Source organism: Lipotes vexillifer, unplaced genomic scaffold, assembly GCF_000442215.2.
Source record: "Lipotes vexillifer unplaced genomic scaffold, Lipotes_vexillifer_v1.1 scaffold1312, whole genome shotgun sequence".
NCBI classification, from domain to species: Eukaryota; Metazoa; Chordata; class Mammalia; order Artiodactyla; family Lipotidae; genus Lipotes; species Lipotes vexillifer.
Genome location: NW_006786207.1, coordinates 160,764 through 178,191, shown reverse-complemented (window position 1 = coordinate 178,191; position 17,428 = coordinate 160,764). Strand labels below are relative to the sequence as shown.

The window sequence follows — 17,428 nt, the reverse complement described above, 5'->3', positions numbered from 1 at the left end:
ATAGCAGATTCTCTCCCTGAAGCTTCCAAGTTCCTGACCTAATCTGGGTCCCCTGGGGAGAATCTGGAGATTTTGCTGATGCCAGACATACCACTCATCCTTTAAGGTTCAGCTTAATTCCCATCTTCTTCACGATGCCTTCCCTTATTATGCTGACCCAATTCAATTCAATGAAACAAAATTTACAGAGAGTTTAAATATGCCTCATTAAACTAGACACCAATGAGTCAATGTGGATCAGAGAGCTCAAGGAGCTCTCAGAGTGCTCACCCTCTAGTGAACAGAAATAAGATAGTAAAAAATTAAAATGCAGTGTGATGATAGAGGTCCACAAAGACACATGGATGACGAGTACAGAAGTGAGACACTTAGCCAGCAGCACCCACTTCTTCCTTTCTTGATCTCGGTTAGCTTTTATTGTCTGGACATGACTTCCTTATTTAGCATGAGCTTGCAGGATGCATTCATGAACATGGTACCATTAGCTGAAATCAATTCCATGTAGAATGGTTATAACATAGTGCCTTTGGAGGTCCAACATAGTCCACTGGCAGTTAAGCTTCCACTATGGTCATCCACCAAATGACATATCTCTGGTCATCATTTCTTGCAACTCCCATTCATACAGTTGTTAATCGATCCTCTCATGCTGCAGTGATATTTGTGGACTTTTACCAATTTCCAGTTGCTTTCTCGTCTTTCCACTTGAAGGTGTTAGGAGCCACCATAAAACTGGCATTTTAGAGGGAGCTAGGAACCACCATAAAACTCAGATTTTAACATCCAGCATGATTATATTCCTTTATTTCTTTGTGGCATGTCTGGACCGATCACATGTACATATTTTGTAAATCACTGTGGGTCCAAACTACACACAGAATAAATGGCACAAAGAAAAAGTACAGTGGATAACCTCATACCACATGATTTAGGAGAAACATGGTAGAATGCTCTTTGGCTGAGGTCATAAAATGGTGTGCTAACTCACTGACCAAAGGTTACTGTAGAATCTGGCAGGCTAGCTCTCATTGGCTGAGAATGTACAATAGCAGTCCAAGCGTAGGAAAAAAAGTATTACTATGGTACCAAAATAGATTTATGTATATTTTTAAAGAAAAATATTTCAGAGATGGATTCAAACAAATAATTGCTGCTCTGGCATTGTTCTACTCGATCACATGTTTCTGAGCCCACTAGGATCCTATGGGAAATTTTTATATGCCCTGCTTTAATTGTTTAATGGGTAGGAGTATTACTCTGCCCCTCCATCCCAAATTGTAAACTTTCTATAGACAGAGACACTGTCTTATGGGTATACTTAACATAGCATCAACTTGGGTATGTAGCAGAGGCCAACAAAATACCAGCACATAATTAATATTTGCTGAATAGGGCTAGGAGGAGAGAATAAGTAGAAGGAGCAAAGGTCCATCCCAGAGTCCAACACCTCCATTAGGCTGGGGTTTCCCAACCTCAGCACTATTGATATTTTGGACCAGATAATCCTTTGTTGTGGAAGGCTCTTCTGTGTATTATAAGATGCTTAGCAGCATCCCCAGCTTCTACTCACTAGACACCAATAGCACACCTCCCCGCAATGTAACAATCAAAAATTTCTCCAGACATTGCCAAATGTCCCCTAGGGTGGGGAGGGATTGCCCTTGGTTGAGATTGCTACATTAAGTCTATCATCTCATTGCTTCTCTTTCAATCACCATATTCTGGTCTGGGCAACAGAAGGCAACTCCTGGTCTAGATAGAGCAGGAATATGTTGTCACGTTAAGAGAGAATATACAATTATAGCTAAACTCTAATTATCACTTTGTACATGTTTATTTATACTCACCTATCCCTGTTACTCTAACAAAACACTGGGCAACTTGTAAAACTACTTATGCTTAAGTATGGAACGGAAAAAGGGAAAAATCGAGAGTTGGATTTATTGCGGGTAGTTGAGCAACACAGCAGGTGAATTATTTACTCATATTTGGCAGGACCTTTTGTGGTCTGAAGCTTCAGGTGGCCAGACAAGTCCCTCAGCTCCATGACCAGGTGACCAAGGATGACCCTCACATCCTGCATTTGTTTGAGGAGAACACTCATCTGGTGATGCAGGTGGGGATCTGGGGAGTGCAGAGGAGACGAGGACCCCAGATCCTTAGAAGAAGGGGTGGGCAGTGGAGGCAGAGGCCCAGGGGGCTCCGTAGGAGTAGCCTCTGGAGCAGCTGATTTCTGAGGAGCTGGATTCAAGGTGCGGGGTGCAGCAGAGCTGGAGGGACCTGGATAATGGGATAGGAGACACAGACAAGAGTGAAGTCTGACTCTGGCCCTACCCTCATATTCCTGGTCAGTCTTTCTTATTCTCTGAAAATAGCTGTGGGGCCCAATGGCAGCAAAATCTTGAGGACTCTGGTCCAAATTTGAATGCGAAGCATAGTTTCTTCTGCTTGAAAATCTTGCACGATGAAGCCTCATCGTTAGAGGGCTGTGGATATTAGCCAGTTCTTCCTCTTTCAGTCTAATTCCTTACAACGTGCATGTGGTAACTGGCCCTAGGTCAACCTCTTATTGTATATGACATTAGTGTAATTCCTTACCCTTGTGCCAGCCTTCAGTGTTTTGAGGACACCTCTGCTGTGGCCCCTCGAGTCACCTCCTCTTCAGAATGAGCATCTCCCATTCCTCCCATTATTTTCCTTCGGACATGACTCAAGGGCCCTCACTACCCTGGATACCTCCTCCGGGTGTATTTCAGGTCAAATGCAGCCTTCTTAATGGGGACTCCCAGAATTGAATAGGACCTCCAGACTACTTTGTCCTCACAAGTAGATACTATATTCCTACAAATGCCCAGAGGTCACGTAGGGAGTGTAAAGTCTACGGGGAGGCAGCTGTGGAGTTGGCTCAGGTCTTCGTTTGATGAGGTGTACACCACAGTCTGAGGGAGAAGTTTCCTATTAGTGCTTTTTTCCATCACTAGGGACTCTGGCTTCTTGTCCCTGCCTCCCATGTGTCCTTTCTTAACCTGCTTACACCGAACCTTAGCTCAAAAACCCAATTGTCCTATTCCCCCCCTACCCCTGCCTTTTCACACACACCAGACATATACACACTAACTCACCCTGCACCCTGATCTCCAGCTTGGAGCTCTGTTTCCAAACTTGGTTGTCCTCAGTGGCTGCTTCACACCAGTAGGACCCAGAGTGTGCCTCTGAGGCAGTGGGGATCTGGAATTCTGAGGAAGGGCCCCTGCTACGCACTGTCCTGCTGTCCTTGTAGAAGGAGAAGAGGAGGTGGGCAGCTGACCTCTGCAGGGGCAGCTTTGTCTGACAGCTCAGGGTTACCGGGCTTCCCTCTTGGGGCTCAGCTGAAGGTGTGGCTCTGAGAACTGGGGCTTGAAACAGTTCTGGGGGAGAGATAGGTGAGAAAGAAGAGCTCAGCCATCCTACATTCAGGTGGACCCATGACAGGCAAAGAACCCCAGTCACACTTTCCTTCCCCTATTTCTATCGGGAAGGAGTTCTCTTAGAAAAGTTCCATTTGAACCTTTCAAGTCCTATCTCTCTTCAATAGACAGGACTAGAAAAGATCTAGAGATGGGCAAATCTGACAGTTATCCAGATGCCCAGTCAGTGAACATTGGGAAGCATAGAACTGTAGGACAAAACAGCAGGAAACACGTTGAACTTGGAGTTGGGCTAAATGACTTGAAAAGGCAATGCTAAGATGCTGCCCCTTTTGAAGCCCAACTTGGACATTTGCCAGCAACTTACTCCTTAACCCTTCAGTGACCTTACCATCTCCAATGAAAGACATTTTTGGTCCCTCTGTCTCTCCCCACCTGCCTCTGCCACAGTGACACTGCCTCTAGCTCTTACCTTGAACTGTGATAGCCACGGGAGATGCCGTTTCTGGGCTCCCAGGACCAGGGCTCCTGAAGATAGCACTGCAGTGGTAGTGCCCGCTGTCTGCCTTTTGCGCCACGGCGATGGAGAATTCCTTGTTAGGTCCAGGGGGACCCAGGGCTGAGCCATCTTGGTAAAAGGTGACCTGGGTCAGTGGCCAGTCTTGCCAGGCCTGGCAGCGCAGAACCAGAACGTCTCCCTCAAATATAGGCCAGGCTGGACTTTGGAGGATCAGCCAGTCTGCGGTCCAAAGCAAGAGCTGAGTGTGACCCACTGCCTTCCTTGGGAGCTCCCTCAGTGCTGCCTACAACAGACCCCTCTAATCTTTCTCTGAGGGGCCAGGTAACTTGCATCACTGGTTGGGAGTATGGGCCAATTTCTCTAGGGCCTAGCACAGAGAGCACCCTGGCTTCTTGGGCTGAAGATGGGGCAGATGTTATCTCATCCCATGGCCAGTTTCAGGGGGCACCTTCCTGAGTGGGCTGTGGGGCTGAAAGGAGAACTTTGGGAAATGGGAGAAAGACCTGGCTTGCACTGGTCAGTCCTTCCCGGGACCTCACCGTAGGACACAATCAGATGGAAGGGTTCACTGAAAGTGTAGCCCTTGACCTGGAAGTCGACTTCCCTTGGGTCCGTCAAGTCATCCTCAGTGTGGCAGCTGCTCTCCTGGGTGCTGACAGGTCCTTCGCACTGGAGCGCCTCAAAACTCGCAGCTGAGGAGGGCATGGTGCGAGAAGAACCAGAAAATGATGCTGTGACTGGAGAAAGAGGACAGGAAATTGCTTTCCACAAGAGTTCCTCCCTCTCCTCAGGGAATTATATTTTTTAGAGTAGAATAGGAAGACATCAAAACATTTTTCCAAGAGATCCATATGGATCTCTCAGAGGGATACAGCTGACTTGATTCGCTGGCCTCCAGGTGCTGTCAGTGAATGGACTGTGGTTTGAAGAAGGGGTGCGGGGGAGAGAATGGTGAACTCACCAGCATGACATCCAGCTGCAGTGCAGGAAGCCAGAGGCCAAAGACAACGAGGACCCCAGAGCAGGCAGACACAGGACAGGAGGGAAAGGGAGATGATCATATTCTAACATTTGTTGGGTGTTTACCACATACCAGACACTGCCAGCCATGTTCACACCTTATCACACAAATCTTGCAAGATTTCTAGGTATGTGATTTCACTCCCATTTTATAAATCTTAAATGAAACAGGTTTAGAAAAGTCAATTCATTTACCCCAAATTTAAAAAGAGAATAGGGAGCGGAGCAAGAAACTCAGGTATATCTGGGTCCAAAATCAGTGTTCTTTTTACTTCATTGTTCAGACATGATCTACTTTAGTCTTCAGACTGTCCTTGGGGACTTTCTTCCAAACTTTCATTTCCCCAAGTTCACTTGGTTCTTCATCCTTGAATATGTTATCTACAAACTAGCTTTTAGTATCTTCTTCCTTGCTCCTCCTTTCAGGTCTTCCTTTTTCAGCCATCTCTAACTTAATGTCCTCTGTCCCTTGAACTTTCCCTGGCAATGGTAGAGTTCATACTGTGTCTTTCTCTCTACACCTGAACCTCTACTCCCAGTCTGTACTGGTAACTATGGAACAATTCTTTCTTTGCTTGGGGTTGAATAGAGTTACAGATTTCTCACCACATGTCTCCTCAACCTATCTCTTAGTTCCATGGTTGACCAAGGCAAGGTAAATTTCTCCCATCTCCATGACTACTTCTTGTCCCTCATAATGCCTCTCCTCCTCTTCTGGCTCCATGGTCATTAACATGTACTCAGTTCTTCACTCTGTCCTTTCCTATCCTACTTGCTTTTGTTCCCTTCCACTTCCAAAGGCCCAGGACTCTTCTTTGACCTTGTAACTTCCCTTAGCAAGGCCCCTCTCTACTTCCTAATTCTCATTAAATCAGTACCAAGTGCTTTCTTTAGATCCTCTCTCAGCTCCCTTCACCACTCTGCTACCCATTTTCAGTTCCTCCACTGTCACTCAACTAGACTCAGCCTCCTGTCTTTTTCTAAAATAAAATACTGTTGGGCTATCAGGCACTTTCACTCAATAAACTATGTGGTAGTTGTTATTATTCTCATTTTATGGATTGGAAAACCAAATTCAGAAATATGAAAAGTGACTTTTTCAAAGTGGCATAGAGCTGGTAAATAAAAGAAGAGGGGCTTGAAAACAGAGCATCTGATTCCATGTCTAGAGTTCTCACAACAATACCACTGCTGTATCTTAATACAGTCACCCGGTCCTGTCTCTTTGAGTTCAATAAAACAATTATTGTGCAGGGATAAAGCAGGTGCTGAGAATTCAAAGATAAATAAGAGAAAGTTAAAAAACAAACAAAAAGGCATTGTCCCTGCCTACAAATAACTCTCAGTTCAGTGGATGCACAGGCACGTGAAGAGATTGTCTCAGCACAAGGAAGAAAGTAATATGAAAGAATTATCACAGGCAGCCATCAAAGCAGAGAGGAGGGTTCAAGGAAGATTTCCTGGTAAAGATGCCACCTAAGCTGAGTCTTTAGGGATGCCAAGAGTTTGTAAGTGAGAGAGGAATAGGGAGCAATGGGGAGAGCTCATTTCAGGCAGAGGTAGCAGTATGAGCAAAACTTTGGAGATAGGTAAGTGTCTGGTGTGTGAATATAAGCAAGTTGGGATTTATCAGAGAATAAATTGCAAGGCTCAAAGGGTGAGAGAAGAAGCTGAAAAGTTTTAAAAGATGCCAAGTTATGGTGGACCCTTAATGCCATGATAAGGATCTTAGGCTAGCAGACTTGAATTTTAGAAATCACTCTGGCTGCAGAGTACAGAATTTATTTCAAGGACACAAGGCTGAGATATGAAGATTAGTTAGGAAGTTGTTGGTCTAGCCCAAGACAGAAATGATGAGGGCTTGTCCTAGGATACCGTTAGTTATGTTTCAGGGAAGAGACTGGCTCTAAGACCAACTTAGAAGGTAGACATTGCCAAACTTGATCATTGATCATGTGTAGAGGATGAAGGAGAAGGAGGAATCTAGGTTGTCTTCCAAGTTTTTGGCCAGGATATCAGGGTGGATACCATTAACTGAGATCAGAAATAGTGAAAGATGAAATTAAGAGAATTCCCTTGTGGCTTAGTGGTTAGGATTCTGGGCTTTCACTGCCATGGCCCGGAGTTCAATCCCTGGTCAGGGAACTGAGATCGCACAAGCCCGCAAGCAGTGTGGCATGGCCAAAAAAAAAAAAAAAAAAAAGATGAAATTAGGAGAGGGAGGGACCAAGAGGACAGAGCTCTGGTCATATTGTGCTGAGATACCTTGAAACATACAGGTAGCTATGTCTTGTGCAAAGCTTGATGTTTGAATGTGAAACTCAAAAGCATGATTAGGGTTGGAGATATGACTTAGATCTCTTAATTATAGAGTTGTAGTGGTAAAAATTATACAGACAAATAGCTCACTAAGGAGACTGTAAATTAAAAAGTAGGGAGGCAAGGATGCAACTGTAGAAAACACCAGTCTTTAAGAGAAAGAGGGACTTCCCTGGTGGTGCAGCAGTTAAGAATCTGCCTGCCAATTCAGGGGACATGGGTTCAAGCCCTGGTCCGGGAAGATCCCACATGCCGCGGAGCAACGAAGCCTGTGTGCCACAACTACTGAGCCTGCACTCTAGACCCGCGAGCCACAACTACTGAGCCTGCATGCCACAACTACTGAAGCCCGTGCACCTAGAGCCCACACTTCACAACAAGAGAAACCACCGCAATGAGAAGCCCGTGCGCCAGAATGAAGAGTAGCCCTTGCTCGCCACAACTAGAGAAAGCCCACGCACAGCAACGAAGACCCAATGCAGCCAAAAAAAAAAAATAATAATAATTAATTAATTAATTAATTAAAATAAATAAAATTTAAAAATTGTTTTAAAAAGAGAAAAAGAAGCCACCAAAGGGACCAAGTGAGATACATGGAATACAGGGAGAAGCCAGGGGAGTAGAGATTGCCGAGGAAGAATAACTGATCAACAGTGCCCAATACAGAGAAGTCCAGCAGGATAAGATTTTTAAAATGTGCAGTGTTGGGCTTCCCTGGTGGCGCAGTGGTTGAGAGTCCGCCTGCCAATGCAGGGGACACGGGTTCATGCCTCGGTTCGGGAAGATTCCCACATGCCGTGGAGTGGCTAAGCCCGTGAGCCATGGTCGCTGAGCCTGAGCTTCCGGAGCCTGTGCTCCACAACGGGAGAGGCCACAACAGTGAGATGCCCAAGTACAGAAAAAAAAAAAAAAAAAAAATGTGCAGTGTCAATATAAAGGTCATAGCACCCTGACCAAAACTTCCAGTGGAAGTTTCCAGTGGAAGCCATACTGCAAGCATTGAGGAGTGAGGGGGAAGTGGAGAAAGCAAGTTCAGACTACTCTTTCAAGAAATTTATTTGAGAAAAGGAAGAGAAGAACTGTGATAGTAGCTAAAGAAGACATCAGAGTCAAGGGGACTTTTAGGATGGAAAATGTTTGAAGATTTTTATATTCAGAAAGAGCCATTCAGTCCTGCACACCAAACTTTCTTACACTATCCTACTTATCCCACCTGAACACGGCTTCTTTGGAGGGCTGAAGTTAGTCCATGCTTCTTTCCTTTGGTCTTTTCCCCAAAGTCAGGAATATCTCCATTTCCACACATTCAAAGATTTTACTTACCCAGTAGTATCTGGGCTGCCCAGAGCATAGCAGAAGAAAAGTAGAAGGCCCCAGCCATGAGGACACAGCCCAGCTTCATGGTGACTGTGTTTAGGTCCCCTGCAGCTTCTAACACACTGATTTTCTTCAACACGATACCTCTCAAATTAGAAAAGAGGAAGTAAATCTAACTGTCTGATCTCCTTTCATATGGGACCTATTTTAAAATTTTATTTATTTATTTATTTATTTATTTTTGGCTGTGTCAGGTCTTAGTTGTGGTGCGCGGGCTTCTCCCTAGTTGTAGCGTGCAGTCTCCAGAGTGCGTGGGCTCGGTAGCTGCGACGCACGGGCTTAATTGCCCCGAGGCATAGGGGATCTTAGTTCCCCCACCAGGGAACAGACCCTGCATCCGCTACATTGGAAGGTGGATTCTTAACCACTGGACCACAAAGGAAGTCCCTGGGGCCTATTTTCAACTTTGCAATCAGCTTTCATCCTTCAGATTGACCAGGTGGGTTCCAGCATCAATAGCACCCTTAGGGTTGTGGATGAAATGATAGCCCTCTCAATTGTTCAAAAATTCCCCCATAGAGTTCAGAGACCTTCCAAAGCACACAATTGTCTGATATCCCACCAGCCTTCACAAACTCTGGAAAAGGTCCGTACAACAATCATCCATTTCACTGATGAAATAACTGGGGACAGGAGGCAGGAAATTGCTTGAAGGCTACCCAGAAAGTCACAGGGAGAGCAATGGTGAGAATTCAAGTGTCCTGCCCTGTCCTGCTCCAAGCCTTACAAGTTTCTAGTAACCAGACTAGAGCAGGACAGAACGGGGAAGCAGATTGGTAATGGCACCAAATTAGATATCAGATTTGTCCCCTGGTATAATCCTACCATCCAAAGCCCACACAAATTTGTACATAAAATATTCTAGACTCATACCTCAACTCTCTGTTTCTACAGTATGACTAAGGCTATTCAGTCTCAGTGGAAATCTGAGTACAAGGCAGAGAGAGTCCCCTGGGAAAGAGCAGAGGGAAAAAGAAAATCGATTTCCAGAGGACCTAGCAGTAAGCCCAGGCCTCAGGCGCATGGCCAAAGTACAAACCACCGATCCTGAAGAAATTAGAGACAGAAGGCATCCGATAGCTTGAGAAACCTGAGGAGGGTCAGGAATAGGGACAATATGGAGGCCACAGCGTCTCTCTTCAGTTCCAGGGTGACTTATGGGAACCATTTTCCCTGCCTCCGAACGTTTGCTGTTTGACTGAGGTCTCCTCAATGGCAGGGCCCATGCTTTTTTTCACAGGGACCACACTCCTCTCCCCTCCCCATCATAATACCCACCAGGCCCTCAGATGGTTACTTGGGGATGAAATGAGCCATCACAAATGGGGGAAGGCAGTCCTGCCCGAAGGCAGAAGGAGGGCCAGCGTGACCCTTCAACTGTGCAAAAACCACACGTCAGAACAGACATATTAGCAACGGAGGCATCAGAGAGCGGATACTTCTCAATCTAAAATAAGAATTTAGAATAAATTTTCCATTATCTGAGAGACCAATGTTTTTGTGCAGGTGGCCCCGGGGAATCTGGTGAGAGTAGGGGTTGAATATGGGTGTGAGGGGAGGCAGTGAGGCAGTAAGCCTTGCAGGTGATGTGATGAGATGTGAAAGAACCAGCAGCCTCAGAAGAGGAAGAGAAGTCTGGGCCAGACCTAATGAAAATTAAGAAAATGAAATGTATTTAGATGGACCTCCACCCCTAGCACTCCCTAAAATATAGACTCTCAGAATTAGGTCTTTAAGGGGCTTGCAAACTAACCCCAGAAATCTTTTCCTTCTCATGCCACCCCTTCTCCTTAACTGCCCTTACCATTGAGTCGTACCTGAATAGAGGCTCTCATCTATACGTACCGTCTGCAGCAACTCTCACAGGATCCTACTCTCAAAATGGAAAGCAAGAAGGTCTGTGAACATACGGGATGAAACTATGATGTTCTTTACACTGAAATTTCTCCTAAGCTTCTAGAAAATTTTACTCACTTGAAGCTTGATCCATGAGCTATTTAGAACAGATGTGATTCACTTGGAAAAGAGCAACATTGGGTCTGTTACATGCTTATGGAGTCCAACCTCAGTTTCTTGAGTTAGTTCTGCCATCAAGATCACCCCAGAATTTTCACAGGGCAATGGGGCAAGTCCCCGTCCTCATCCCATCCCAATACCAATTAGACCTTTGCTATCATCCCCACCTGCTCCTGGCTTGTCACAAGTGGGCTGATGTTTATTTTTTATTTTTATTTTTTTAAATTTTTTATTTTTTTTGCGGTACGCGGGCCTCTCACTGTTGGGGCCTCTCCCGTTGCAGAGCACAGGCTCCGGACGCTCAGGCTCAGCGGCCACGGCTCACGGGCCCAGCCGCTCCACGGCATGTGGGAAATTCTGAGACCGGGGCACGAACCTGTGTCCCCTGCATCGGCAGGCGGACTCTCAACCACGGTGCCACCAGGGAAGCCCTATTTTTTCTTTATTTTTAATTGGGTAGCTAAAAGATATTTATAAAAGATGTGAAGGTATAAAGAATAATGATGCAAGGCAGACTTTTGCACCCTCGCCCAGTTGAGGAAATAGAGTATTACCATTATCCTTGAAGCACTGTGTGGGTCTCTTCTGATTTCATCCTCTTCCTTCCCTGTGACAATCAACCACAATCCTGATCTTGCATTTACCACTCCCTTTATTTTATTTTTAGTTTGTTTTTGCTTTTTAAATGTTATTTATTTTTAAAATTGAAGTGTAGTTGATTTACAATGTTATGTTCATTTTCTGGTGTACAGCAAAGTATCACTCCCTTTATTTTACAGTTGTAATAAATATAATTTTGCACTATAAACTTTAGTAAATTGAATAATATTGTATTTATTGTTCTGAACCTTACTTTCTTCTTTTTTCTGTGAATTTCTTTATTAGCCTTTTGGTGGGGACAAAAAGTTCTTAATTCCTTTTCTGGCACACTTTAGGTCAGATGTGTGTGTGCATGTGTGTGGGTGCATGTGTGTGGGTGTTTCATGTTTGAAAACTGTTTTTTAAGAGTAGTTTTAGATTCACCCCAAAACTGAGCGGAAGGTACAGAGAGTTCCCACATCCCTCCTGCCCGCACACATGCACAGCCTCCCTCTTTATTGCCAGCTCCCACCAGAATTGGTACCTTTGTTAAAACTGATAAACCTAGTACATCATAATCACCCAAAGTCCACAGTTTACATTAGGGTGCATTCTTGGGGTTGTACATTCTATGGGTTTAGACAAATGTATCCATAATTATAGTATCATATAGAGTATTTTCACTGCCCTACAAATCCTCTGTGCTCTGCCTGTTCATCCATCTACTTCCCCAACCCCTGGAAACCACTAATCTTTTTACTGTCTCCATAGTTTTGCCTCTTCCAGAATGCCATATAGTTGAAATCATACACTGTATAGCCGTTTCAGATTGGCTTCTTTCACTTAGCAATATGCACTTGTTTCCTCCATTTCTTTTCATGGCTTGATAGCTGATTTCTTTTTAGCCCGAAATAAGATTCCAGGGACTTCCCTGGTGGTCCAGTGGTAAAGAATCCGCCTTACAGTGCAGGGGACACAGGTCCGATCCCTGGTCAGGGAACTAAGATCCCACATGCTGCAGGGAAATTAAGCCCGCGTGCCACAACCACTGAGCTCACTCGCCTCAACTAGAGCCCGTGTGCAGCAAACTACAGAGCCCACCCGCTCTGCAGCCTGCACGCCACAACTAGAGAAGAGAAAACCCGCACGACACAACTAGAGAAGAGAAAACCCGCACGACACAACTAGAGAAGAGAAAACCCGCACGACACAACTAGAGAGAAACCCACGTGCCACAACAAAGAGCCCGTGCACCTCAATGAAAGATCCCGCATGCCTCCCTTCCATGTGCCGCAACTAAGACCGGACACAGCCAAAAATAAATTAAATAATTCATTATAATAAATAAAGCTTTAAAAAAAAAGATTCCACTGTCTAGATACACCACAGCTTATTTTTCCATTCACCTACTGAAGGACATCTTGGTTGCTTCCAAGGATTGGCAATTATTAATAAAGCTGATATAAACATCCATGTACTAATGATGCAGAGCATCTTTTCATGTATTTATTTACTAACTGTATATATTCTCTTTTTTTCCCCTAACTGTATATATTCTTTAATGAAGCATTAATTCAAATCTTTTGCCCATGTTTTAAAGTTGGGTTGTTTGTTTTCTTATTATTGAGTTGTAACAGTTTGGGCTTTTTTTATTCTAGATATATGTCCTTCATCAGGCAATACATTTTAGAAATATTTTCTCCCAATCTGACTTGTCATTTTATTTTATCATTGTCTTTCTTTTTGGAGTGGTATCATCCAAATAATTTGTGTATGTGTGTTTGTGGGGTTTGTGTGTGTGAGGTCCAGTATTTCTTTTCTTTTTTATTTTTCTTTTTTAAAAATTTATTATTGAAGTATAATTGACCTACAGCACTATGTTAGTTCCAGGTGCACAACATAGTGAGTTGATATTTCTATGTGCTACCAAATGATCACCACTCATTGTCTTTTGAAAAGCAGACATTTAAAATTTTTATAAAGTCCAATTTATCAGTTCCTCTTTTATAGAATAATTTTTTTCTTTTATATATAGTTTTAAAATCATATTTAATAAATCTCTGCCAAACCTAAGGTCATTAAGATTTTTTGCTGTTTTCTTCTAGTTTTATAGGCTTAGTGCTTACATTTAGATGTAGGATCCATTCTAAGTAAATTTTTTATTTATAGTGTGAAATGAGGGTTGAGGTTTAATTTTTATATATGGCTATCAATTGTTCCAGCACCATTGTTGAAAAGATTATACTTTCCTCATTGAATTGCCTTGGCATCTTTATCAAAAATAAATCGGCCATGTTTGTGATCATACGTCTGCACTCTCTTTAACTTTGTTCTTTTTTTCAAACTTTCAAAAGCTATTGCATATAAATTTTGCATTTCCATACAAACATTGTTGCACTTAAAACAGCATGTCAACTTAAAAAAAAAGGGGGGGGGGATTTCCCTGGTGGTGCAGTGGTTAAGAATCCACCTGCCAACTCAGGGAACGCGGGTTCGAGCCCTGGTCCAGGAATCCCACATGCTGCAGAGCAACTAAGCCCAGGAGCCACAACTACTGGGCCCACGAACCACAACTACTGATGTCCACGTGCCCAGAGCCCGTGCTCTGCAACAAGAGAAGCCACCGCAATGAGAGGCCCATGCACCGCAACGAAGAGTAGCCCCTGCTCGCGGCAACTACAGAAAGCCCGCGTGCAGCAACGAAGACCCAACGTAGCCAAAAATAAATTTATTTCTTAAAAAAAGCCTGCTGGGACTTTGATTCCATAGATCAACTTGGAGAGAATTGACATCTTAACAATTCCAAGTCTTCTGATCCACGAACACAGCATGCTCCCCACTTAAGTCTTCCTAAATTTCTCTTAGCAGTTTTTAGTATATATATATATATATATATATATATATATATATATATATATATATCTTGCACATCTTTTGTCAAATGTATCCCTAAATATGGCATATTCTTCATGCTATTGTAAATGGTACTTCAAAAAATAAATTTCTGATTGTTCATTGTTGGTATATAGAAATACTAAACGGTTTTGTATATTGACTTTGTAACCTTGCTGAACTCACTCATTAGTTATAGGAGTTTTAAAATATTGATTCTTTGGGATTTTCTACATAGATCATTGGGTCATTTTCAAATACGGAAAATTTTATTTCTTCCTTTCCATCTGTGCGTTTAAATTTTTTCTTTTATTGCCTTATTTCACTAGCTAGAACTTCCAGGACTATGCTGAATCAGAGTAGTAAGAGCAGACATCTTCACCTTGTTTCTGATCTTGGGGAAAAAGGATGCAGTCTTTCACTATTAATGACGATAGATGTAAGTTTTTTATATATGCCCTTTATCAGGTTAAGGAAGTTTCCTTCTGTTCCCATTTATTATTTTTATTTTTATTTTTTAAATTTATTATTATTATTATTATTTGCAGTACGCGGGCCTCTCACTGCTGTGGCCTCTCCCGTTGCGGAGCACAGGCTCCGGACGTGTAGGCTCGGCGGCCACGGCTCACGGGCGCAGCCGCTCCACAGCATGTGGGATCTTCCCGGACCGGGGCACGAACCCGTGTCCCCTGCGGACTCTCAATCACTGCGCCACCAGGGAAGCCCCCCACTTATTATTTTTAAAAAACAATTAATGGGTGTTGAATTCTATCAAATGCTTTTTCTGCATCTATTGAAATGATGATTTTTTTTTTTTTTGCTCTATTAATACTGTGAATTACATTAACTGCTTTTCAAATATAAAACCAACCTTGCATTGGTCAAGATAGCCTGTCCTTTTTTATACTGTTGGGCTTGCTAAAATTTGGTTTAACATTTTTGCATCTATGATCTTGAGAAATATTGGTCTCTAGGTTTCTTTTCTTATAATGTCTGTGCCTGGATGTCTGAGTTGAGAAGTGTTCTTTCCTCTTATTTTCTGGAAGACTTTGTGTAAAATTAGTATTATTTATTCCTTAAATGTTTGTTAGAATTCACCAGTGAAGCCATCTGAAACTCGAGGTTTTTATGTGGGAAAGTTTTGATAATAATTTCAATTTCTTTAATAGATAGAGGGCTATCGAGGTTATCTGTTTCTCCTTGAATAAACTTGGATAGTTTTTGTACATCCAGGAATTTGTCCATTTTGTCTAAGTTATCAAATTTATTGGCATAAAGTTTTATTGTCCTTTTACTGTCTATAGCAACACTGTAGCTACCGAGTGCTTGGATGACTATTTGCAAAGCTATAGGATCTATAATGGTGCCACCTGTCTTATTCCTAAGATTTGAAAAGGTATTGCAGTACACTAACTTACTCCTCACATCTTGACTTAGCTTGTTTTTATATTTCTTCCAAGAGAAAGAAGGAACAAAGGAAGGGAGGGGGAAAATGAGAGAGAGAGGGAGAGAGGGAAAAAGGGAGGAAGGGGGAGAAAAAAGAAAGAATACACTCAGGTCCAGTTTCAGGTTGCTCAGGTAGAAGCTGGACATCTCCAGACATGCCAGATATGAATTGACATACCCCTCTTTGGATGCCTGTTTCACCTACAATTAGAGGGTTTTTATTTTTAATCATTTATTTATTTATTTTTGGCTGCGTTTGGTTTTCATTGCTGCACACGGGCTTTCTGTAGTTGCGGTGAGCAGGGGCTACTCTTTGTTGCACTAGGCAGGCTTCTCATTGCGGTGGCTTCTCTTGTTGCAGAGCACGGGCTCTAGGCGTGCGAGCTTCAGTAGTTGTGGCACGTGGGCTCAGTAGTTGTGGCTCATGGGCTCTAGAGCACAGGCTCAGTAGTTGTGGTGCATGGGCTTAGTTGCTCCATGGCACGTGGGATCTTCCAGGACCAGGAATCGAACCCGTGTCCCCTGCATTGGGAGGCAGATTCTTAACCACTGCACCACCAGGGAAGTCCACAATTAGAGTTTTAGAACACACATTCAGAAAGCATGTACAAAGATTCTCTGAGCTCCCCGATGCACGAGACCTCTCATGCTATTGTTTCTCTTCCAGGAAGCAGTTCCCTGTTCCCAAATAAAGCCAATTCCTTACCTCCAGGAGATAGAAGTATGAGGAAACTCACCCTGCTGCCAGGTGGACCTCATTTTCATAAAGAAAACTCACATATTCCTGGAAGATAGTGCTCGGAACTGTTCCTTTAACCTGATTGCTGGCAGCAAATAAATGAATTAAGAGTATTTCAGAGGATAGTGCCCTGGGCTCTTTCTCCTTGAGAAAGTGAAGCTGCTTGAGGTTCTTGGACCACAGAGGATTAAACAATATATTTGTGTGCATTTTTTATTACTCTCTTTGTTATTTATTTATTTTTGGCTGCGTTGTGTCCTTGTTGCTGCATGTGGGCTTTCTCTAGTTGTGGCGAGCGGGGGCTACTCTTTGTTGCGGTGTACAGGCTTCTCATTGCAGTGGCTTCTCTTGTTGCAGAACATGGGTTCTAGGCATGCAGGCTTCAGTAGTTGTGGCTCACTGGGTCTAGAGTGCAGGCTCAGTAGTTGTGGCGCACAGGCTTAGTTGCTCCACAACATGTGGGGTCTTCCCGGACCAGGGCTTGAACCCATGTCCTCCGAATTCCATGTCAGGTGGATTCTTAACCACTGCACCACCAGGGAAGTCCCTTACTCTCTTTGTGATAGCTCTGCAGATTGATTAAGCAAAAGAGAGTTATTCTGAGCCAGCAAGAGGTACATCACGGAAGCAAGCAGGCTCTTGCTGGTGTCCAAAATGATGGTCTATCTGTCTTCTCTTTGCTGCTTTATTGGGGCCTGTCAGCACAGAGCACAGCCTTCAGCTTTCAGCCCCACATGGACTTATTAATGTAATTTGTTAATTAATTGAAATAAGTCTCTCAATGTCTTCGTTGAAGGAGACTATCTAGCAGAACCATAGGCTTCTTTCCCCCAACACATGACTGAGAGAGTGCAAGTGTCAATAACTGCCTCTTGTTTGACAGAGCAATTTTATAAGTATTTATTCTGTGCAGGAATACAGAGATGTCAATTACATTATTGCCCAAGTAACAAATTATGAAATAAGATAACCAAATAGAATTATGCATTTCAGATCTTCTGATACTCTTATCAAAGTCTTCAGTTTAATAATATATCAAATTGGATTCTTTGAGCCAGCTTTATTAGGCAGAAGGATAATAATCCCTCTGTTGATCCAGGAGAGAGGGGACAT

General features: G+C 43.3%; 1 protein-coding gene across 1 annotated transcript; it reads right to left on the bottom strand.

Annotated features, from left to right (window-relative positions):
• Positions 1 to 1,978: 1,978 nt before the first annotated feature.
• Positions 1,979 to 8,716, bottom strand: FCRLA (Fc receptor like A). Its single transcript, XM_007458426.1, has 6 exons — positions 8,590 to 8,716; positions 4,889 to 4,903; positions 4,467 to 4,619; positions 3,880 to 4,146; positions 3,123 to 3,407; positions 1,979 to 2,280 (listed from the first exon to the last, which is right to left on the bottom strand). Exons 1-6 carry the CDS (start codon positions 8,666 to 8,668, stop codon positions 1,979 to 1,981), a joined length of 1,101 nt encoding a protein of 366 aa, XP_007458488.1. The 5' UTR covers positions 8,669 to 8,716.
• Positions 8,717 to 17,428: the final 8,712 nt, after the last annotated feature.

What these genes read in the sequence shown, in the direction of transcription:
- FCRLA (XM_007458426.1), bottom strand. Translation starts at nt 8,668, where the DNA reads ATGAAGCTGGGCTGTGTCCTCATGGCTGGGGCCTTCTACTTTTCTTCT. An exon ending in CGTGGCTATCACAGTTCAAG is followed by an intron (nt 3,408 to 3,879) that starts GTAAGAGCTAGA and finishes TCTCTCCCCCAG; the next exon opens with AACTGTTTCAAGCCCCAGTT. An exon ending in GCTGGAGATCAGGGTGCAGG is followed by an intron (nt 2,281 to 3,122) that starts GTGAGTTAGTGT and finishes CCCATTATCCAG; the next exon opens with GTCCCTCCAGCTCTGCTGCA.